This window comes from Caretta caretta, chromosome 6 (genome assembly GCF_965140235.1).
Source record: "Caretta caretta isolate rCarCar2 chromosome 6, rCarCar1.hap1, whole genome shotgun sequence".
Lineage (NCBI taxonomy): Eukaryota > Metazoa > Chordata > Testudines > Cheloniidae > Caretta > Caretta caretta.
This window is the reverse complement of record NC_134211.1, coordinates 24121377-24144789: the sequence shown is the minus strand read 5'-3', so window position 1 is coordinate 24144789 and position 23413 is coordinate 24121377. Positions and strand designations below refer to the sequence as shown.

The 23413-nt window shown below is 47.9% G+C and overlaps 1 protein-coding gene across 5 annotated transcripts in view; it reads right to left on the bottom strand.

The window, feature by feature from the left end:
- The window catches only part of LSP1 (lymphocyte specific protein 1), an 84298-nt gene that overhangs the window by 36629 nt on the left and 24256 nt on the right, over positions 1-23413 (bottom strand). For 2 of the 5 annotated variants that reach the window (XM_048854222.2, XM_048854223.2), the window contains exons 2-3: positions 9953-10105; positions 3745-3927 (exon numbers count right to left, since the gene is read on the bottom strand). In XM_048854222.2, coding sequence (XP_048710179.1) covers positions 3745-3927; positions 9953-10105 — 336 coding nt within the window. The remainder of the gene's footprint in view (positions 1-3744; positions 3928-9952; positions 10106-23413) is intronic. The other 3 variants (XM_075129323.1, XM_048854224.2, XM_048854225.2) reach the window with 2 other exon arrangements.

The following is a 23413-nucleotide window of genomic DNA, read 5'->3' as shown; positions in this document are numbered from 1 at the left end:
TCCCTTGATCCGGAGTACTGACTTAACCCTCCCTGCTCCTGCATCCCCCATTAGAGCAACCCCAAGGGGTACCCTAACTTGCATCCCTGATGCAGTAGGTCACTAGATTCTATGGCACTACAGAATAGTCAGGGCACATCACACCCCAGCTACAGCATCTGTCAGTGCCTCTTGAAGAGCATCCTGTTCAGGGGCACAAAGCCAGCATAATGTGGGTACATTAGCACCCTTTAATCCCACCATACCCCACACAGAGGTGACCGGCATGATTCAACCCAGGGCTCTAAAGCACTGACCTCTCCCCCTCGAGCTAAAGGAGTACACGTTAGCAGATAGCACTGGTAGTACACTTAACAAGCATGCTCCGTTGTGGGTGGTGGTGGTGTTTTTTCAGTACCCCAATAGAAGTAGGTCACACCCCCAAGCTTGAGACTGTATCAACATACGTGTCTCTGAAAAGTCAGTTTTCACAAGGAAAAGTGTCTTGTAGTCACCGTTATACTCCAGGTGAGCAGAAGCCTTTAACTAATACTCCAAGTCTCAATGTTAAGGCGAGAAAAACAGCACCCCAACAATCACACCTTTTGGGGAGTGCGCAGCACTGCGCCAGTGTCCTGTGCCTGCATACACCGAGCATTGGGTAAAACCCAAGCTAGACTCTTGGGGAGCTGGATTACATCACTGGTTCCACAGTCAGCAATGTTGAAGGGTAAATCCTCCCAGTACATCTACAATGACCAAGAAGGGTGGCACCAGACTCAGAGTAGTTCATAGAACCACACTCAGTGGCAGGAGAGCTGCTTATAGCAGAGACCCACTCGGAGCAGGCTGTGGGTGAGTGCTAATGGCCACTTAGTGAAAACCAGACTTGCCAGAAGCCAGCAGTTCTGCAATGGGATTTTATTTTAAGCTTAAGTGCTCTGGAGAGTGGGGGAGGGGCAGGGGAGAGACAGGGAGAGAAGCAGTTTTCTCCCTTTCATATTTATTAAAGCATCTTGAAATGGCGGCGATGGACCCTGCAAGAAGTGGGCTGAAAGGTTCTCTAGTTTCACTGTGGCCTGTGCTGAAACAGCAGCAACTGCGGACTCTGCTGCCCTCCTACAACAGGGGTGGAGTCACCATCTCCCACCCAACTTTCAGCAACAGGGAAAGATATGTGTCATTCTACAGCAGCAGACCTGTCCCCCCTACCGACACCCCTAGGCAAAGCTAGGTCTAACAGGTTAGCTGAAATAGCAAATAGCGCCCCGCCCCCCCCCCCATCCTACTCTGTGGTTGTTCTCACAGCAGCCTCTCTAGATGTCAGCAGAGCACCCAGGACTGGCCCATGTCAGCTGACTCAGGCTCATGGAGCTATAAATCTGCAGTGTAGACATCCCATAGTAGTACTGGGCCTATGGCACAAGTCACAGTTCCATCCAGCAGGGCACAACTCTCCCTACCTGCCAGCTCATTACAGTGGCAAATGTCCATAATATGAAAAAACACCTTTCCCCCTCCCAAGGGGAGAGATCCCAGCCACAGCTCAGGAATGAGATGGAACAGTCCTCTCCACTACAGTTACACTCCTTCAACGGGAACGGCGGACACAACCGCTGAAAAACAGGGTGAAACTAGAGCACATGACATACCTGAGAGCTCCCACAGGGCTTCCAACTACTCTGTGACAATATCAGCAGGAGTAGAAAAGCAGATGCTTTTAGGGAGCACAACATATGAAGCAAAATGAAATTTCCTACAGGTTTGTGAGGTACCTCCTCAGGTTCCCATAAATCACACCCACACTGAGTCAAACAAAGACAGCAGCTGGCAATAACCAAGGTTACCCCTTTGCTACATCAGTTCAACACCCTCCCTCAAAAAAAAAAAAAAAAAAATTGCATGAGGGCCAGCGCCTGGTTTTAAATGCTTTCCAGCTGACAGCTGCTTGGCAACTCCCTTCACTGAGCCTTACCTGCCACAGGTGTTTGCAATTTTCTCTCTTCCAGCAGCTGCAGAGCAGCCTCACCTCACACAGCCTATGTTTGTCAAGCAAGAAACAACGTTGCACTTTTTTTTTTTTTAAGGGAGTGTTGCCAGGATGGAGCAGGCGAATAAGGTGCAACATTTCTGGTCAACAAGGATAGAAAATCCTCCCCATTAAAGGCAAAGCACATGTATACCTGCTCAACCACACACACACAGAAGAGTGGGCCTCTTCTAGCAAGAAATCTTCATGAGAGGAGGGAGGATTTGGGGGAAATGGGCCTGTTCATAATGGAGGCCCTAGTCCTGCAAGTATGATTGAAGACAAGGGGATGAGTGCTGTGTAAAAAGTTCAGCATGGGTGAGTGTTTGTAGGGTTAGGGCCTTAAAGAGGAGGGAGGAGATGTCGCTTTGGATTTTATTTAGCTAAGAAGTTTGAAAAGAAATACAGCTAGAGAGACAGAGAAAACTATATTTCTGTCTGCTTTTGATGCAATGTTAATTATGCAGCTTCTCACCCTTCTGGATAAAAAGGGACTAAGAGATTTTAAGACAAAAATCCCAGTAACATCAGACTAACAATGGGGCTCAGACAGGATGTTCAGATCCAGGTATAAGCGATCCCCCAGGGAAGGGTTTGGATCCAGGGTTCAGCTCAGCAAGGGAATAGGGACCAGAAGCAAAGTGAGGGATTTGGGGGTTTACCTATTGCTGATACTGGGATGGGTGGGCCTAGGCCCAGCCATAGCTAAAGACCTACCCTCTTAATGGGGGAGGGAGGAACCAGCACTGATAGAGTACAGTGACAATAAGCAGTCTGCAAGTGCCTTTTGAAGAATTCCCCAGGCACGGGTGTAACCCACACACCTCCTGGGTGTGGTGTTCTGTCCTCTCTAGTGGCACAGAGACCACGTAGGGAGAGGGGGAGATGAATGAGTCTGCTCTGCAGTCTTAGCTAAGGGCCCTACAGCTTTTAGCTCATGCAGTAGCAGCTCATGCACTTAGCTCCCGAGGTCCCAAGTTCAACCCTGTTCGGCTGCATACGATAGCCCTATGTTGCCCACTTTTTCCTGAGAACTCCACTGCTGGGGGAGGTGCCCTGAGCAGGATGGGGGACGATAACACGCACCATTCTGGCTGGTACCACAAGCCAGAGGCAGTGCTAGGAAACTGCCATAACTTAGAACAGCTCCCTGGGCTGCCTAAATTATGCTGGAGGTCATTTCAGCCCCTGCAGCAGCTCAGACTCAGGAGGGCGCAGAAGTGGCTTAAAGCCAATTTTGTCCTCACTGCCCTTGGACTTAACCTTCTGTGCTGTGTCTCCTGGAGGTACGTTACAGCACAGAATCTGCCCCAGTGCTGTGGAAAGCTGGTTCTGACTCCAAACATCACCAAAGCATTGGGATCTGAGCTTGTCTCTCCACAATAGCACAAATTATTGTGAGTTGAACGTTTGCCTCTGAGTTGTCAGACTAGTTCTTCCTGCAGACCTAGCTCAGCCCAAACCCTCCTGCCCCCAACTAGCAATGCTCTGGGCTTGCCCTCAGCAAGATGCCACCTCCTTTGGAGGAGCCCCTTCATAGAATATCAAGGTTGGAAGGGACCTCAGGAGGTCATCTAGTCCAACCCCCTGCTCAAAGCAGGACCAATCCCCAATTTTTGCCTCAGATCCCTAAATGGCCCCCTCAAGGATTGAACTCACAACCCTCGGTTTAGCAGGCCAATGCTCAAATCACTGAGCTATGCATCTCTCCTTCCCTCCCTCACTTACTGCTGTACCTTTCTCCTATGCAAGTAGGCGCTGCTTCCTGGGCCTGTGTCCATTCCCTGGGGCATGTTTGCTCCCCCTCTTGTGTTCCCTCTGCAGCCCACCTCTGTTTGCGCTGCTCGAGCTTCTGAGACCAGTCGCTGAACCCCTCATCCTCTTCCAGCTCTGAGGTCCCTGAGGGCTTAAAGTCAAACCTGAAACACACCAGGAGAAAGATTAGAACAGTGGAACTACAAAGGATCAAAGTTGGTACAGATGATACCCATGCTGGTCAGATTCCTTCCCTCTGCACTAACCTGGCTAGCACAACCATCCTCTAGTAGCTCCTCTCATACAGTTACAGCTGCAGGACCAATAAGGGCCTGGTCTCCGGAATCCCACCCATCCTCATTCTCCATTAAAGGAGAGGTCACAAAGCAGCCTAAACCACTTCAGAAAGCACCACAGAGCAGCCACATAGGAATTCTCCTGGTATAAGGGGAATCCCTGAACAACACAGCAATTCCACGTCACCCCCATTCCTGGGGCAAAAGAGACAGTGACCTGTCCTCTGTGCTCCTAGTGATTCCTGGCTCCGCAGATAGCCTCATGGGGCCACAGGAAATCCCAGCATAAGCTAGAGCTTCCTTCAGGCCACCGGTGCCTTCACATCTTCCTCTGGTCCTGCACTGAGGACAGTTTGGCCAGACCAGTGACTCTGGTGTAAAATCTTCTTAAATGCATTTAGGAACCCAGGTCCCATTCATGTTTGCCCTGCAGCTTGGGTATGCCATTTATACTAGTGCCAAGTGAGTGCAAAACACTCTCAAATGAGAATGAAAGCACTTTGCACCCACTTGGCGGTGGTGTAAATCACAACACACGGGCACAGCAATGGATGAGTGAGAGAGGAAGGATGGTCCAGTGGTTAGGGCTCTAACCTGGGACTTGGGTTCAATCCACTGCTCTGCCACAAATTCCCTGTGTGGCCTTGGGTAAGACACTTAATATCTCTGTGCCTTGGTTCCCCATCTGTAAAATGGGGATAACAGCACTGCTCTCCCCCACAGAGGTGTTGGGAGGATAAATGCATTACAGATGATAAGGTGTCTGGATCTGTGGTAATGGGGGCGGGCAGACAAGTGGCTTAGATAGACTGGTCCCCATCTGGCAGTGCAAACCTACCTACGAGCCTTCTGCTTCATGCCTCACTGCCAGCAATAAGGGTTCTGGGATCAGTTTGTAGACACCAACTGTTACTGATGATGTGTGAGGCAGAACACAATCAGGCTTTGCTCTTTTGTGTCTTCCTGGACTCTTCACAGCTGGTAGCAGTTTAACAAACTTGCTCTTACCAGCAAAGTAAGCAGATATGGATTCAGGAGTGTAGAGCCTTGGTGCTAAGAAAACCAAGGGGAGTTTTGCCATTGACTCCACTGAGAACTGGATGTGCCCCAAAGGCGGCAGGTACGGACAGTGAATAGGTGTCATTTTCCCAGAGTCGCTTTCCCATTTGGATTCATAACTGCACTTTACAGTGCTCCTGAAAACACACATGTTGGCAGTTCCCCTCCCCCCCATGCCACGCCACCTACTGCCAATTGCTGAGCTTCCACACGCCGGCGTAGTTTGGCACGGCCAAGTGCTCGTCCCTCTGCTTCTTAAAAAGCCCTGCAGGGGGGGAAAGGGGGACCAAGAGGAGCTTAACCTCTGGAAAGATTTCCTATCCTTCCACTGGTGAGGGGAAAACTCCCTCTTCGTTCACCAAACAGGAAAGGAAAGAGGTGAAGAAGAACTTCTGTCCAACTGCCAAGAGCCTGCAGAGCTTCATCACCCTGCTGGCACGGCATATACAGCCCATGTTCCAAAGCACTGATGCAACCCAACAGCTGTGATTTCACACAAAGACACAACAAAGCCCAGTGCACAGTTGAAGCCCAGTGCACGGTAGGTGGTCGAAGGAGGATTGGCTCCTCCAGATACATGGCTGCTTGCTGCAGAGCAACTTTGGCCCATTTTATGCTCATTGCTTTTCCCTTTCTCCTTCACCATCTAGGCTTGTGGTGACTTCAAGTGAGATACCTGAGACACATGATGGCCAACCCCAAATGTTAGAAAAATCACGGGTTAGGCCTCAAGAAGTCTTGAGATTGGCTTAAAACCAATGAGATTTTTTAAATAGATAAATGTGTGGTGGGGGGTCTTGTTTGTTTTCTGAGTTCAGAGCCTAAGGGAACACTTGGGTTACATACATTTTCCAGCTTTTCTCTGTAACCGTGAGGGCTAGAAACTTACATTTTTTAAAGAATGAAAGCTGAGATTCTCTTATTCACGTGACTCCAGCAGCTGAGTCTTTGGGGGGGGAAATCAGCTATCAGAAGCCTTGTGACAGCTGACAACAACAGACAGGCCCAGATTTAAATACCCACAATGCCCCACATCTCCAGAAGGGCCCTGGCAATGCAAGGATCTTCAGTAACTGGGGTGGCATTCACTCCTGTCCCAAATCAGGTGGTCAGCCAGTGGAGAAGCCGAGAACGTATTTCAGGGTTCTTCATGACATTTTCACATTGAACCTTCCCATATTGACTAAGTGATACAATGACAATCTGTGATGTCACAGGTGAAAGTGGATTAGGATTTACGATTCTTGTAGTTCCTAGAGGCCCCGAGTGAGACATCATGCTCGACTCTGTTCACACAAATAGTAAGAGAGTCCCTGCCACAGAAAGCTAACAATCTGAATAGACAGGATGGGAAGTATGGTTCCTGTTTTACCAATGACTAACTGAAGCACAGATAGGGGAAGTGACTTGCCCAGGACACACAGGGAACGCTGTGGCAGAGCCAGGAAAAGACTCCAGGTTTTCCGAATCCCCGGTCAGTGCCTGGGGGAAGAGCGGTCCTTGAGTGGGAAGCTCAGCCCTTAAAGGCATAGATAAAGGCCATACTCCAGTTGCGGGTAGCCAGAGCACAGCCCACTCCAGTCATTCCCTGACCCCAATGCCCTCCTTTGCCAGGGACAGAGAGAGCGCTATGCTCCGTGGCAAATCCACAGCAGGAGACTGGCAGGTGGTCCCCATTCCCTCTGTGATGCTCAAGAATCTGCCCCAGTGTCCTGACTGCAGCTCCTTTACCTTTCTGAAATACCACCCCCAGCGCTCAGGCTGCAAAGGTTGGATGCCACTGGGCTGGAGTTTGGGGCAATTTTGATTTCACAGCCTGGTCTCCCCCTGACTCCCCTCAGAACTCAAGATCACCAGGGAGGAGAAATAAAAGGTGTGAGAGTGGGGCTGGCATAACACCGCTCCCGCACTTCAATTCTAAATGGCTTCGCGCCACTCCAGCATCCAGGCCTACAGGGAAGCCACCACAGCTGTCTGGGGGAAAAAAATGTGACCCAGATTTACTTTTGGGGCTGTGCAAAGCCCCTCACCCCAAGGAAACAACGAGGGCCTGCTTACACAAAGATGAGTTGCATGAATGGGGTGAGTCACTGTACGGGGGCGTGGTGTTTACACAAGAGAAAGCAAAGACTTTTGGAAGATTAATGGCAGGCTGACCCCAGCTCAGCAAGCCAGCCCAGGTGGCCGTCAGCAGCTGCAGAAGAGGCTGGAGAGAAGGAAATGCAATTTCAGATGGACCGCAGCACAATAGCTCAGTGCTACCGGTGTGAGCGTATAACAAAGCAAAGAGGCTGGCTAAGGCTCATCCATAAAAGCCAGAAGTCAAGATGGCCAGCAGGCACGTTTTGAGAGAGGATGGATTTTACTATCAAACTTCCCCTATTATTCTGGGGCATCTGGATGTGGGATTTGGGTCCAGGCTCATCCCTACCTAAACGATACCTATAGGTTTCCCAGCACTCTCCCTAACCCTCAGCTCTCCATCTACAAATATTTGCATGTGTATTTGTATGGGGGATTGAACCCAGGACCTCTGGATCTTAAACAAACAAACAGACAAAAAAGCACAAACTTCACTGCCTGAGCTAAGGGACTAGCTCACCTCTAGTAACAAACTCCTAAACCTCTCTATGTTGTCTGCCCCTCAGAGGGGCACAAAGAGTCACACTATCCTAGCATGGGTTACATTGGTCTCTATTGGCCCCGGTGGAAAGATGCCCACAAGCTTCCGATCTTTTCCCCATCCTCAATGAGTGAGGCTAGTTCTCCATGGTTTATTTTAAATTGTAAACCATGCCTCAGACCTCTCTGCATGATCTATCGCCTTTCTCCTCCTTCCTTGTGGGCTGATGTTTATCAACAACCTTCTAATCTGCCACTGTACACTTGGATCTTTGGTCACTCAGGCCAAAAATCTCCAAACATGCCTGTCTACAGTTAAACTCCTAAGTCCATATTTAGGCGCCTAAGTAAAAGTGTCCTGATTTTTCAGAAAATTCTCAGCACGCATAAAGCCCACCGAAGGCAATAAAAACTTCTTGGTGCTCGGCACCTTTGACAAGCAGGTCAGGCCACTTTTATTTGGGTACCTAAATATGGTTCCAAGTGCCTAAATTTAAACATTCAGGTTACAAAATTTTGGCTTTGAGCCTGATTCATTCCTCTTTTTCTAGCACACCTAAAACTCCCAGTAAAATCAATGGGAGCTTGGACTGAGCAATGAATCCCTGCCTATCAACAGAAAGAGAATGACCATGAGCCAAAGGTCAGGTCTGGGAAGGGCCAGTCTCCCCTCCGGGCCCTCCCTTAATACAGCTGGGAATTTTGTTCCTATTTATTGTATATTGCCAGAAACTGTCAACCCCCCACTGTATCATATATGACAAATGGATCAAACACATTTTCTTTAATTACTCCCCCCAAAAGTTGCTTCCCCACACACACACACCTTTTTTGTCTATTCTTCCCTTCTCTGTTTCACTGTGTCTTTTTCACTCTTTTCAATGGGACTACTAAACCTTAACACATGCATAAGGCCCACTCCTGTAAAGGCTTACGCACATGCTTAACTTTTATACATTGTGAATAGTCCCCCTTGCTGTAAATGGGATCACTCACAGTATAAAGTTAAGCATATGTGTACGTTTTTTCAGGGCAGGGCCTCAATGTTTGCATTATTGGGGGGTGCTATTTTTTTACTGTAACTGCTGCTTTGATGCCTTGGGCAAGTCACTTAATCTTGCTGTGCCTCTAGACATCTGTAAAGTAGAGATATCTGCCTCAGCAAGTTGATTTGAGACTTTGTTAATGAATGTTTGTAAGGCACTTTGTGATCCTTGTATGAAAGGTGGTCTAGAAATGCTCTCAATTAATATTATAAGGTACATCTTACATTTTTAATGAAAATACGTTTCTTTTTAGAGCTGGCAGAAATATTTAAATTTTCCAAATAGTGATGAAATGCTTCTCACAAAAAAGGAAACATTTTCACAAGAATTTGAAAATAAAAATCTTGAGAAAATGTTTTAAAATCCTGACAAAAATTGAACTCTTTTCATGAAAAATTCTGCATTTTTTCATGAAAAAATTAGAGTTTTTTTTCATGAATAAATTCAGATTTTTTCCTGAAATTTTTTTTCACAAACAAATTTTGATTTGTTTTCCCCACAATTTTGTTTGCTGTTTTTATGCCTTGGCCCTGATACTACAATCACTTATGCACGTGCTCAGCCATCAGTGGTGAAGTTAAGCACATGTATAAGTGGTGGCAGGATCAGGGCCTTACAGAGCTGGCTGACACTTTTTAAAAATTCAGATGAAATATTCTCACTATTTTTTTCAATCAGCTCCACTTCTTGTTTAATTTGGGCCCTGATCCTACAAAACACTTAATATGCTTAAACAAGTTCTGTAGACTTCAACAGAACTATGCCTATCCTTAAAATTAACCATGTGTCTAAACACTTTGCTGAACTGGGGTCTTGTACATCAATTTAACCCTTATTGAACTCTCCTCATTTAAACTCCCAGCCCCCTGCATTTTCATCTCACAGGAAAATTTAAAACTGTCCCCCTAAAAGGCTTGGTGGCAGTAGGGATAGAATCTGTGACCTCTGAATTTTAAAGCATAAGCATCAATCTAAAAAACCCTCCCTTGCCAGCCAAGGCTTTACCAAGCCTATCAACCTTTATATGTGGCCCAGCTACCACCAGACGGGGGCAGAGCAGCACAGTGAGTGGTATCTGGGCCACACAAGCACGAGCCAAAAGTGAGGATTTTTGCCACTAGGATGGCGCTTGTTTGAAGAGTGTTCTACGCTCCAGCTCTTCTTACTGGTTTTCCTGTACTGGCAGCCCACTCTCTGACAAGGAGTCGGTGTTGTTCAAGCCATCTTCTGCCTGGGACCTCTGCTGTTTCTCCCGTTCCCTTCTACGTCGCTCTCTTGCTGCCTCTTCCTCATCCTCCACACTCCACTGTGCTGTCAGCCTGTCAACCAGAAGGGAAATGTATTCTTAAAGCAGGCAGCCAGTTCCAAGAGAAGCAAATAAAGGGAAAATGTCCTGGAATCTCAGGAGAAAACACAGCACCGGGTGGGCCCCATTCTGTGAGCTTCACTCCTGCCAAGGAGCACTTACTTACCCTCGCAGCATGCCTGGAAGCTAAGGAAACCACTTGTGTAAGTGCTACACAACATGAGACAATAGGATTGCAGAATCAGGCCTTGTATGAGAGGGCTGGATTGCTTCTTAGGGGATGGGTAACTGTGTCTATGGTAGAGTCTTTCACATATGAAGCCACAATATGTCCCATTCTTTCCAAGGCAGTCCCGTTTTCCAATGGCCTGTACCAGAAATTCAAAACTAAAACAGGATACATAACTATCCCATAAAGCTGGTCAAAATGTATTCCATGGAACTATTTTTCATTCCCCAAAAATGCAGTTTTGTCAGACTCTAAACATTTCGTGGGGATGCGTCCATTTCAATTAAGTTTTCAATGGGAAAAAAGTCAGAACAAATCATTTCTCATTTTGTTTCGATAAGGTAAAGACGTTTCTTTTTGACTCTCATTGCAAGTCATTTCATGCTGCCCTTTATAATAAATATCGATTTCACCATTACATTACATTAATAGGTTATAGGTAATCTTTTACTATAATATGAAAATCAACATGAAATAAATTCAAATGATACGGTCAAAATGAAACATTTTGACTTTATCAAAACAAACCATTTGAATGGTCCCAAATTTAAATTTGTCAGAATTTTCATTCTGTGGGAAATTTCAAAATTTCAGCTTTTATTTCCCATCTGGAATTCCCCCCCTTCCCTCCCCATTCTCCCATTCCCACCCCCAAAATGCTGGAATTTCCCACGGGACAGAAATTCTGGTTTCCAACCAGCTCTAGTATCCCATTGGATGCTCAACAGCACGATTCACACTGCCTCAGCGGGGGTGCCGCTGAGCAATCCCAGACTGCAGGGAAACTCTCCCTACAGCACCTGGTGCCACCTACGCAATAGATATCATCCCACAGCCTGCCCACGCCGGCTGTGGAATAGACGTCCTGCTTTTTCAGTTTGATAGTCTGGTCACTTTCCCTGTGTGTCATCCAGCCTCAGCTGGCAGTGACCGAAAAGGGCATGTGAAAAGAGGCTCTAGATCTCCGCCCAGGGGGCAGCTGTTCCTATCACACTGATATCATGGCAACTGGTGGCCCTTCTGGCAGCCTCAACAAAAAGATCTAGCATTGGATGGCCTGGGAAACTAAATCACCTTCTAACCCCTAGGTCAGAGTTGAAGCACCTTGACAGGGCAGCGTGGGGGAAGTGTGCTGCCTAGCTGTTCTGTACATGATGGTCCTGATTCAGGAAAGGCCTTAAGCGAGTGCACTTGAAAGGCATTTCAGCACATGGTCAAGTGCTGCGCAGAGCAGAGATTTGTTCCATACTCTGGGCCAAAGGAAGGATTTCAGCCCTCAGCTCCATTAGTTCTGCCCCTCTGCAGTAACATTAAAAGAATGACAAATATTATACACAACAACGATCCAGCTCTCGGAAATCCCAGGCCCTGAAGCTGAAAGGTTGCCCAATACTGTGAGAAATCCAAATCCAGGTTTGTGGGCCCCTACACTCCCAGGGAGAGAGCCCTACGTGGAGCAGACCTTGACATGTTTTCTTAATCAGCTGAGTAGTTATATTTTAATCAGAATTCCTGTGCCAAGCTGTTCCCTTGCTACAATGGTGCAGGGAATGTTGGAGGAGGGTACCCAGTGCTATCGCTCAGCCAGGCTCCAGCTGTGCTCTGTACTGTTTCCTTCCTCCCTTGCATAGAAGAAAATCCTGGCTTGGCTTCTCCCAGAATGTCCCAGCCTCCAGATAATAAACCCTCTGTCAGCAAAGTGACCTCTCAGATCCCAGAGGAAACGATAAGACCGCGGCAACATTCCTACACTGGTGATAACATGAATTTTCATGCAGGATCCGCTCCTCCCCTTCTCGCCTCTTTCAGCACCATGCTGATCTTGGTGTGAGAAGGACAAGCTATGTCAGTGACCCGACCAGTCTAACTTCAGCACCAGCCCATCCCTGCCAGACTCCTGCTTCCTTAGGGTCTCAGACTATAGCTGTAATAGAGTGAGGGCTGAGTCATTCATGGCCCCTATCAGCCGGGCTCCAGCTGCAATAGCAAGGGCTCCAAACCTTTTGCTTCATTGTAGGGGTGAGTCTATCTGACCCTGGATGTTCCCCTGGAGATACTTTTGCAAACATGCATAAAGGAGAGCTTTGAGGAAAGCATTGGTTTTTGAGCAAAGAGTAAGGTCCTTTGTTATGTTGATGATTTGTAATGAGAGTAACACCCAGAGGCTCCAGGTGCGAGGCCACATGGTGCTAGGTGCCATACATACCAGAGGGCCGGTGTACATGTAGAGCTGCACCAGTTTAACGAAAGGTGTGATTTGAAAGTGATTTAGCTAAACTGGTGCAAAAGGCTGTGTGGACATGCTTATTGCAGTTTAAACAAGGCTCATTTTTAAATCTTTACCTTAAATCAGTTAGGGACAGGTTTAAGCAAAACCTAAATAAAGTACTCAAACCAGAATACCTATGTTCCCACAGGGGTTTGCACCATCTTAATGAACCTGATGCAAAGGGGTGTGTAGACAGCATCATAGAGAAAGATGGCCCCTGCCCCAAAGAGCTTACAATCTAAACAGACAAGATAGAGAAAGTGTGGGAATGGGAAACTGAGGCACAGTAACTTATCCAAGGATACAGAACAGGTGACTGGCAGAGCTGGGAAGAGAATACAGGTCTCCTGACTCTCAGACTACTGCCATAGCTCCTAGACCACACTGCCTCAGAGTAATTGTTGCAAAGTGCTTTCCGCAGGCAGCTGTCAAGAGCCATCACTCAGGTGTCTCAAGCCAGGCATCCAAAATCATCAGTGAATTTTGAGAACCTTGGCCAACATATTTGATGTTTCTTTGACTAGCTTGTTTTCCAGCCCTTTTTTGTGTGTTCTCAGACCACAATGTGTCTGAGCTCACCTCCATTTAAAGCTCCTCACCATCCCAGTGTGGCATGACAGCACATGGCAAACACGCCAAAGACCTCAGAGGAGCTGGCGAGGAGGACTGAAAGAGCACAGAGAGAGTGGTGATTTCAGCACACTAGCGGGGTGTAGCAAAGTTACAGTGCACAGACCAGCCCGGATTTCTCGTCTCCCGCCACAGGAATGAGCTTCTTCTGCCGGTCACGACCCAGCACCACTGCCAGAAGGGACACTGCATTTTCTAAAAATTACATTACCTGAATTAAATTGCTCCCCCCTTCTCCCATCCTGCCTCTTCCACCCCGCCCTACTCCACACAGGCACAGAGAGCGTGAAGTCACCAGAAAGAAGACCCAAGCAAATCCCCTTCTTTATTCATTCCACACTCATATTTACTGTTTTCTCCATAGTTCCCATAGAAACAGTTGTCTGTGGTCCTGGCCAGGAGCCAAGGTGGGGGGGGAGTGGGGGGGGGGAGGAGGTAAGATATATAAATGAAGTCATTCATTAAGCTCCGCCTCGACCTTCCTTTCTTATGTGACAGAACTTGATAAAGTCTCTGTTTCAGAAAGGCTCTTAACCCCGTCTGTCCTGGACTCCCCCAGTCATAAGGTGTGAGGGCCCCAGAATGAGTGGGATTTTTAGAATTCACCTGGAATTCCCCAGGGGGCTGCAGTGGGGAGGAATTATAACTACCCCCTCCCACCCCCCAGGGGTGAGCTGGAGTCTCCCGGGGGGCTCCAATAGAAATTTGTGTGACAGTCATTTACATTATCAAATGAGCTTGGCTTGCAGCCCGCTCTGTTTCCCAGTTGGATGTGACTAATTCTCTCTCCATGACCTCACCGGCTCACTATTCTGTCACTGCATCTTCTGAACTGGCTGTGTGGCATGTGAGCGGAGGACAATAATAACAAGAACAAACGGGGGTGGGGGGGATTAAAATCATTGCTCGGCCCAATCGAAAGATACCCACCAAATTCACCCTGCCAAAGGACAGCCTGGCATATTGGCTTCTCTTCCAACTGACCCAAATTGCAGTTATCCCAGTGCTGAGAGCCTCTTTGCCATAAACACGTGGGTCGCTGCTTTCTATTGTGCTGCACAGTGCTCAGAGGCCCGGGGCCTCCAGCTGGAGGGAAGTGCCGTCATGCTGAAAGCCTCTCCCAGGCTTCTGTCAGGAAGAGGGGGCGCACCAAACAGTCCCAGCTGCAGCTCACGCTGGGGTTTCTCTCTGATGTCACTTGTTTGTCCGTGGCGCTGCTAAAGATGTCCCCTCTTCAAAACTTTTGAGCAGATCTGGTGAATTTCAGTGCTCAAGAAGTGTAGGGGCTGGGAGAACTGGCCAGATCCAGGCATTGCTCAAGCAGGCTCTGGCCAAGCTTTCTTCACTACAGCTCTGCCAACGTGACTCCAAACTGGCCTGGATGCAACACACGCGCCCAAGCTCACTCCCTGCCATTCCAGTCCTAAGTAGGAGCTGCTAATTACACAGTGGCTTAAAGATAAACTGGATATTATCCACTAGGGACTAGACTTAGGCCTGGTTTACACTTAAAACTTCTACCAGCGTAGCTACATCAGTCAGGGATGTGGAAAAAAAACCACACACTTTAAGGACACAGCTGTGCTGACTAAACCTACACTGTAGACAACTAAAGAGAGCAACCAAAGAGCGCAAAGCTAACATCATTTGGGGAGATGGTGTTCATATACTGGCAGAAACACTCTTTCTGTCGGCATACGCTGAGTCTACACTAGGGGACCGGACCAGCACAGCTATGCCAATCTAGGGTCTGTAGTGTAAACATAGCCTAAGAACACCCATGTTCATTACACTTGTGGGGTTTAGCCTTATGGGTAAGGATCACAGCTGAAGGATTAGTACAGTCCATTATCTCACTGTATCCAGCCTTTCCCTCCCCTGCCCCCCAACATATAGCCAGTTTGCCTATTTTCAATTGCAAATGTACATCACAATGAATAACCAATAGATCCAGAAATTGCACGTGTTAGGGACCATTTGACATTCATCACCTCTGAATCTCCCTTGCTTTAAATGCAGCCTTTCTACCAAACAATGTAAAGACCCTTCTGCACAGCACAGCCTCCCCCTGACCCCACCCCCCACCATAGGCCTGCATCTTCCTTAGCCTATCCTTTCACCCAGGAGTCCTAACTTTTGTGACGTCCTAACTTCTTGATGCAGAGACAGCTGCAAATATGTCCTGAGCACAGGACATGAGGTCAATGTGCAGAGAAGAACCAAAGAAAAGGAGGTGGAGAAAGAGGGAAAACTTGTACAGTCTCACACAGTGGGTCTGAGTTTGACCTCCTTTCTACCCCATCCCTGGGGTTGCATAGGGTGTGATTGAGGCCAGGCCATGATAATACCAAAAGGCATATTTAAACGCATGGAATGGATTATTTATGACTGATTAAACTGTGCTCACTTGTCATGCGGCTCTTTTGCTGTAACCTTTATGATCCTGCCTCCCATCCCCTGCACTGTGAACCCTGGGGAACAGCCATGTATCATCTGATTATTCCCCAAAGCCCGCAGGGCATGTTCTCCCCAGATACAATCTCCCTGCTGAAATGGAATTGGGACAAAAAAGCCATTACAATAATAGCTGCTACCCCGTCTGACCCAGATTCTCCCCCACCCCTAGTCTGTCTGCCCAGGGCTTTCTCAAAGAGGGACAAGGGGTCAGCATGGACTTCAGTGTGGAGCAAAAGCTTTCACCACCCCACGCTCACCAGCTCCTTCCTCCATCTCCATTGTCCTCCTCACAGGCTTTCCATGGGATGGGCTCAGAGAGCAGGAGAAACCTGACAGTGCACCCTTACATGATAGATCTCTGTGTGTGGAATTAATGAGCTGAGGGAAAGAGAGAGGGAGTGAAGGAGGAATTGCATTCATTCCAAATGCTTTGATGAAAGCCTCATCTCCAGCCCATGGGGTTCCAGTGATCTCGTAGCTGTCCTGCAGCCTGTGTGCTGTGCATGGAGTAATCATGTCCCTTTCCACCATGGTATAGAGGTGCATAATGGGTCAGCTATGCCATATTACCATGTAACAGAGCCAGTGAAGCAAGGGCAGTTGTGGGCTGCGATAAGACTCTCCAGCCATGAGTCCATAACAGTTTTAACTCTTTCTCTTCTCTACAGCTGGGACCTCTGGATCCAGATCTGGAGTTCCTCTAACTCTGCTCTTTTGAGGCAAGGTGCTGTTAACTCCCACTCCCCACAATCAAGGATTTCAAGGAAGGTCACGTTCCCTGGGGCATACTCCTCACCCACGCTTGAGGAAATGATAGTGGCCAGGCAGGAGAATTTCTGGCACAACTTCTGCCGTCTTTAAGGGAAGTGCCCCAGACTCTGGGAATCTTTTGCATGGTTCACAGCTAAAAGGAAGTTTTGCTGGCCCAGAACCAGCTCTCAGCACTGAAGCTAATTCCAGAAAGGAAAATGAAAAGCCTCCAATGGGGGCTTGACTTCAAGGATCTGTGCCAGAATTCAATACCCCTATGCAAGTGAATTCAGCATTCCTGTCTCCCGAGCCAGCAGTGGCAGCAAGTGCTTTACAATTATTTTCTTTGGTGCCTGTGTATGTGAGACAATCTCATCCCCCTTCTCCCCCCACCCGCATACGTAAGGACCAGGTTAGGTGAAGGCAGCCTCAGGCTTTGGGATCACCTACTCACACTCACAGCAGGAATTTATTACGTGCGCCACCGTACAGTCTGGATGGTATTTCCAAAAGCAGTCGGGTGTTGACCGAACTCTGCTTCCATTGGACTCAATGGTAAAACTTCCACTGACTTCAGTGGGAGTCAGGTTAGGCCAGTGCTGAGTGCTTCTGAAGATACTACCATAGAGAAGGAGGGGTGTCTGAAGCTGAAAGCAAGTGGCAATGGCAGCCCTCTGGATGTTTCCCCAGCCCCCCTCCCATTAGTTTTAGCCAAGAGGGAAGGGAGAGGAAGCTCCCCCGGACTTATTCATGGGGTCTTCCCTTCGCCAGTAAACTCATTTCTAGTGACCACCAGCAAATGTGACTCACAAGACATCCGGATAGACAAAGACCTACGTCAATCAACTGATTCCTCCTGCTGCTGACTTAATATTAAGGGTGCATTTAGCATTAGTTCATAAAGGATTAATAGATGTGATAAGCATGTTATAGACATGAATTGGTCTTGTTATAGATGGTTTTAAGGGCATCAGCAGAAGATTATAAATCATGGTTATAAGCAAGACCTGTTGGACCCTATAACAATTGATTAAACCATCCATTAATCATGTATTAACCTTTATAAATGATAAATAGAAGTCCCCTTAATACCAAATGTGACTCATCATTGTCTATGGCATGTTCTTGTGGTCTTTGTCTACCCAAATAATGAGGTTTCCACTGCTTCCCTTGAGGAGATTGTTGCAGTGTGTCTATCAGACATCACTGTTTGAGGACATGTACTGTAAGTTTTCCTCTGCTCAGTTTACTCCCATCACTGCTAGCCATACATCCCTTGGGTCAAACTAGCATCCAGCATGATTTCTCACACAGTCCTATGATCAATGGAAATCAACGTGGTAGGTGCCTAGGGACTTCTTCTTTTCACAGTCCCACTAGGTTCCCAGCTACCTCTTTAGACATCTAATACCTTTTAAAACATCAGGTCCCAATTCACTTACCCAAGGTCACCCAGGAAACCTGTAGCAGAGCAGGGATCTGAACCCAGCTCTCCAGCTAGCTCTCAACCACTGGACCATCCTTCTTCCTATGGAATGCAGGAGAAAGTGGTTTCACTCCCCAACACAAGGCACAATTTTCCCTCCGGCTGACAAAATTACTACAACGGGAGGTATCTTTAACTTAGATGACCAGAAAATGGAGCCATGTTTCTTGGGAGATAGGATTCTATGACCTATGAATAATGTTGTTTAATAGCAAAGACTCAGTAAAATCATTACCTACTTTGGTAGGGAGGAGTGGGTTGGATAGTGTGAAGAAGACGGGGGAAACCCAGTGACAGATATCCATATAGGCAGGGAGGCTAGTCTCCCAACCTATCCCTCGAGGGAAGAAATGTTTATTTTGGCGCTGAGAGATTAGCTCATTGGTCAGACACGCATAAAAAGACATTACTGTGCTGGGCCATTATTAGTTCAATTTCTGGGCTGCAAAGCTCAGTATGGAGTCTTTGTTACAAAGTGCCTTTCTCTCATACCAAGCTTTTCTGCCATGCCTGTAGCTGTCCTATCTCAGTCATTTCCCCCCACCCATCGTATAAATCACAGCTTTGCCTACAGGATCCAGGCAGCAGGAGAGGGCTGAGCCCCACCCCCCCCCCAGCACACACACACACACACCCCTTGAATCATCTCCGATCTCATCCCTGCTGACCTGTTTGGTGCAAGGAGCTGGGGAAAAGAAACACTGCTTGCTTAAAAGAAAAACAAAACAAAGCAAATCTTGAGACAGGGACAGGCCAAGCAGTACAGGTAAAATAAGCAGCAGCCCAAAGCTTCACCCATCTCCTGAACAGAAAATGAACCAAACTGAACTGGGCTTTCCAAAGAATTGTCTTCACTGCTTCTTCTAATGATTTTTCATTTTAATGCACCTTAGCTCATCTCAGCTCTGCATTGTAAGAGATTATCTTTACCCCCAAGAGTCTATACTCTAAATCAGTGGTAGGCAATCTGCAGCCAGCGGGCCGCATGCGGCCCATCAGAGTAATCTGATTGTGGGCCGCAAGACATTTTGCTGACATTGACCATCCGCAGGCTTGGCCCCCGGCAGCTCCTAGCGGCCGCTGTTCGCCGTTCCCGGCCAATTTCAATGGGGACCTGCTTCTGCTCTCGTTGACACTGGTATAAACCAGGAGTGGCCACACAGAGGTTAATAACGTTATGCCAGTTTAGAACTAGCATAAGTGAGATCAAAATGAGGCCTGATGTTTTTTATAGTACTGATGAGTCGAGAGGTTAGAATCCAGGCGCTCAACAATAGTTCTTCATTCACTCATTCTGCTCCACTTCATTCTACAGAACTCCCCAGAGTCCTCGACACGTAGGGCAGAGATCAGCACATGCACAGCACTGAATAGCGGAGTGCAGAGATGCAATGGGAGTGTGCTTTTCAGTTCCCAGTGGGATTTAAGGTGTGCTTCCTTTATTACTGTTATTTATCTTACAGTAGCAACCAGAAGTCACAACCAAGCTCAGAGCCCCATTGTGCCAGGCACTGCACATACACATAATGAGACAGTCCCTGCCCCAAAGGGCTTACAGTTAAGACAAAGGCTGGGAGGAGGTGACAGGAGCACAGAGTGGTGAAGCATCTTCCTGTTGTCATCATGCAGCCGAGCCAGGAACAGAACCAAGCGTCCTGAGATCCAGACCAACGTCCTGTCCACTGCCTCTTCTTACTGAAAAGCTCTCTCAGATTGATTTGGCCATTTTTAGACTTGCAAACCAAACCCTTTCCCCCAACATGATCACTGACCACCATCAGCTGATGCTCCATTCATCCCCAGGGATTTGCTTGCTTTATACTAAGACCGTTCAGGGTTGGCAGGAATAAACCGCACTCCATGACACTGAAGGGCTCAGTCCAACTCCCGCTGATGTCAACGGGAACAGAATTGGGCCCTAGATGGCCAATAGGTCTGGAGAAATTGAAGCTCTGGAGCAGGCTAAGAGGAATGGTGGTAACAGAATGCAATAAAATTGATCACGCCATAGGCAGCCCCTGTACTATATGGAGCAGTAACGTTATAGTTAATGGCTAGATGCGTGGCAGCTGCAGAGCTTCTAGCAGTCCAGAGAGCTAGGAAATTCTGGGAATGAATCCACATGGTATTCAGGAGGGAACGCTCACATTCCTCCATTGGCGAGAGCAGGATTAGTCAGCAGACTTTGGGGGGACAGGTGGGCAGGAACAGTGGAATGTGGGTATCCTACGAATGCAAAGTCGCTCCGGGGAAGGGAAATGGAGCCTTCCACAGCCATCCAGTGAGCTCAAATGGGGCAGGGTGTCATTCTCCCAGCCCAGGCTCCAGAGGTGGGCGTGAGGCTCTGTCTGCAAATGAAAAGATTTTGCTTGTGAGCATCTGGCTTTCGTGCTGCAAATCTATTTGCCAGCATGACGCTAACGGTTGTTGATTTAACTGTTTTAGGGGAGGCAGAGAGCTTCACAGGAGCCAGGCCTCCTGCGTTCTGTTGCCAGCGTGGCCACTGACTCACTGGGTGATCACTGACAAGTCACTTAGTCTCAGATTCTCCATCTGTAAAATGGGGTTAACAACACTTACCTACCTCACAGGGTTAGCCCGTTAAAAGTTGCAAAGTGCTCCTTTGACATCCTTTAATTGAAGGGTGCTGGATCACAACAAAGAAGACAGATTTTGGGGGGAGAAGGAGGATGGCAGATTTGCTGTCCAAGCCCTGCCTTGCTCCCAACTCCTTCATTCACAGCGAAGGAAGGGCTATAAATGTCCATGGCCTGAAATAACAGTCAGTTCCTCTGGCCGAGCTCAATGTTGCTCAAAGCCAAGAGAGAGCTCAGTGCTACAACATGCATGTGGGTGTGTTAGCACCAGGGTGGGACTGCAATGAGGACCTTCCCCTCTGCCCTTTTACAGCTTCCCAGACAACGGGTGCTGGGGAGGCTTGCAGGCAGGCTTACCCTCTCCTGTGTGGAGATGTGCACCCAGAGAAACACTCAATACCGGGTGGGGAGAGGGTAGCTGCTTCCCAGATAACATGCATCATTCCCACCCAGACAATGAGGCCTGGTGTTGACACTCAGATATTAGGAGAGCAATATGGACTGCAAACAGCACAGCACTAGAGTAGTACTAGCTATAGGGAGAGGAGGCGGGGTGGGGGGTCACCTGGGAATCCTAAGGATCAGGGCACACCCCTCCAGTGCTGTGTGATCCATCAGTCTGGCACACCGAGCCTGGTAGCGTGTCCTGGGAGCCCAGCAGAGCCCGTGCGCAAAGGCCCAACAAACGGCATATGGACATTTCTCTCCCCCGCCCCCCACTCATTCCTCTGCCTCAGTGAGCTTGCTAAGGTGCCTGTCAGCTATGCTCAGACCGAGTGAGTAATGGTGCAAAGAGCGGGGGGAAGGGACGATAACAAAGGGACTGAAAGGGTATTGCACGAGGGGAGAGGCCATTGTGGATCTGCGGGCTCTTGGGGAAAGGTGGAGGCGGGGTGGAAGGCAGCGTTTTTAACCCCTCGGGCTGTACTTGTCCTCAGCAAATTGCGCTGGGATACTCAGCTGGAGCTTCTAAGTCCTCCTGCTGCTCCTAGGACCGCACCGTCCAGCAACAGCTGATCCCTGACCCAGTAGCCTGATCCCCTCCCATTTGCCTCTGCCTTTCCACCCACTGCAGTAGCTCTGCCACCCGCAACTTGCTCCCTCCTCACTCCCCAGCAGACAATTGTTTTCACCTGCCCCACTTCTTCATTGCAAGTTCTCTCCCCCACCCTGTGGTATCTAGCCCCTAGATAACCCGGGATGGGCACATAAAAAAGGTGATTGATTAAGAGACAACCTACCCCAACCCTTCCCCCCACCGCCCACTGCTGGTGCCCATCCTGATTCCAGAATCCCAGTCACAGGTGACCTGCACTCCAGTCACCATTTCCCCCCGCACCCTCCCACAAGCTGCTTCCCTCTTTAGCCCAGAAATTCACTCCCAACCCAGCCCACCTCCCACCCCTTTGAACACTCCCTTCCCAGATCTTGTCTGGAAAGCTCAGTGCTTGGAGGGTCAAACAAAGCAGCACCAAGGAACTGAGCAGAGGATTTTTCCCATCACACAAACACTTGTGACCTCAGGGAAAGTTGGGGGGGGGGTGTGAGGAAGGGTAGGCAGAATAATAGGGACGGGAAAAACAACTGAGCAAGGTGATCCTCCATCAAACAAAATGTTCCTCCCAAGAGCTATGAAAAATGGAGATGACACCACAATCCGAGGAGCCAGTGGAATTGTGAGAATGCCTAAAACCCAGGAGAATTTAGAACAGGACCCATAGGCCGAACTGGTTCACAGAGTTCCACAATGCAGATCACAGCATCCCTCACTTTTAATCAAGAGATACAAGCCATGGAGCCTGTAGGTACCTGGAGCAAGGATGCTTGGCTCAAGATGCAGCATTTCATGTATGGACATGCAGTTTCCACAGGCTGCATCTCCATGTTAAGGTACCATCTACACTGGGCCTGCAAGTAAGGGGAGTATAATTTAAAATTCCATACTTTGGCTTTCCTTGCAAGTATAAATGACTCCCCAGACTGATAAGATACCAGAAGAGCAATAATTCTGAATGACTGAAGAAATGCCTTAGATCCTTCTCTCCACTGATAGCCTCCACATCTCTTCTTGATTCCCTGGCACTCCCCTTTTCTTGTGATGATATTCAGAGTTCAGATGTTGACGTTTTGGAAATTATCCTTATTATCTCTTGTTTGTATTGCATTAGCACCGAGGAATGCCGGTCCTGGACCAGGACTCCACTGTGCTAGGCGCTATACAAACACAGAACCAGCCGATGAGCCCTGCCCCAGGGAGTTGATCATGACTCAGTTCGCGCCTAAATCTTTTGAGTCCCTCCACACAAAGAAGGGAAAAATTAGAACCAGGTGCTATGACACCAGAGGCTTTTCTATTATCCCTCCTCCACACACACACCCCTTCTTCAATTGTAATAATTAATTAAATGGCTAAGGAAATCTGATTACATGAAACCATCTCAAGGTTGCTGCTCATACTCAGAAGACAGTGGAAGCTGTATCCGTGAAAGATGCTATTTAAACCACTATTGAACAGAGGCACATACAGTACAACAGGTTTATGAAGAAGTTGATTTGTAGGTTAATTAAATAGTAATATTCTATTGTACAACACTTGAGACTCAATAAATACAGAGAAGATAAAATTCTAGCAGGGGTGCCTGGTGAACTGAATTAATCAAAAGGACAAGCAATAGCTGCATATCTTATTGATAAGAATTCATTAGATAGATAGATAGATCTGAAAATACAAAGTCCCATAGCTAGGTATTATCATTATTTTATGCTGTGTTGTTATAGCCATGTTGGTCCCAGGACATTAGAGAGATGAGGTGGGCCAGGTAATATCTTTTATTGAAGCAACTTCTATCAGTGAGAGAGACAAACTCTCGAGCTTGCACAGAGCTCTTACAAGATATTAATAA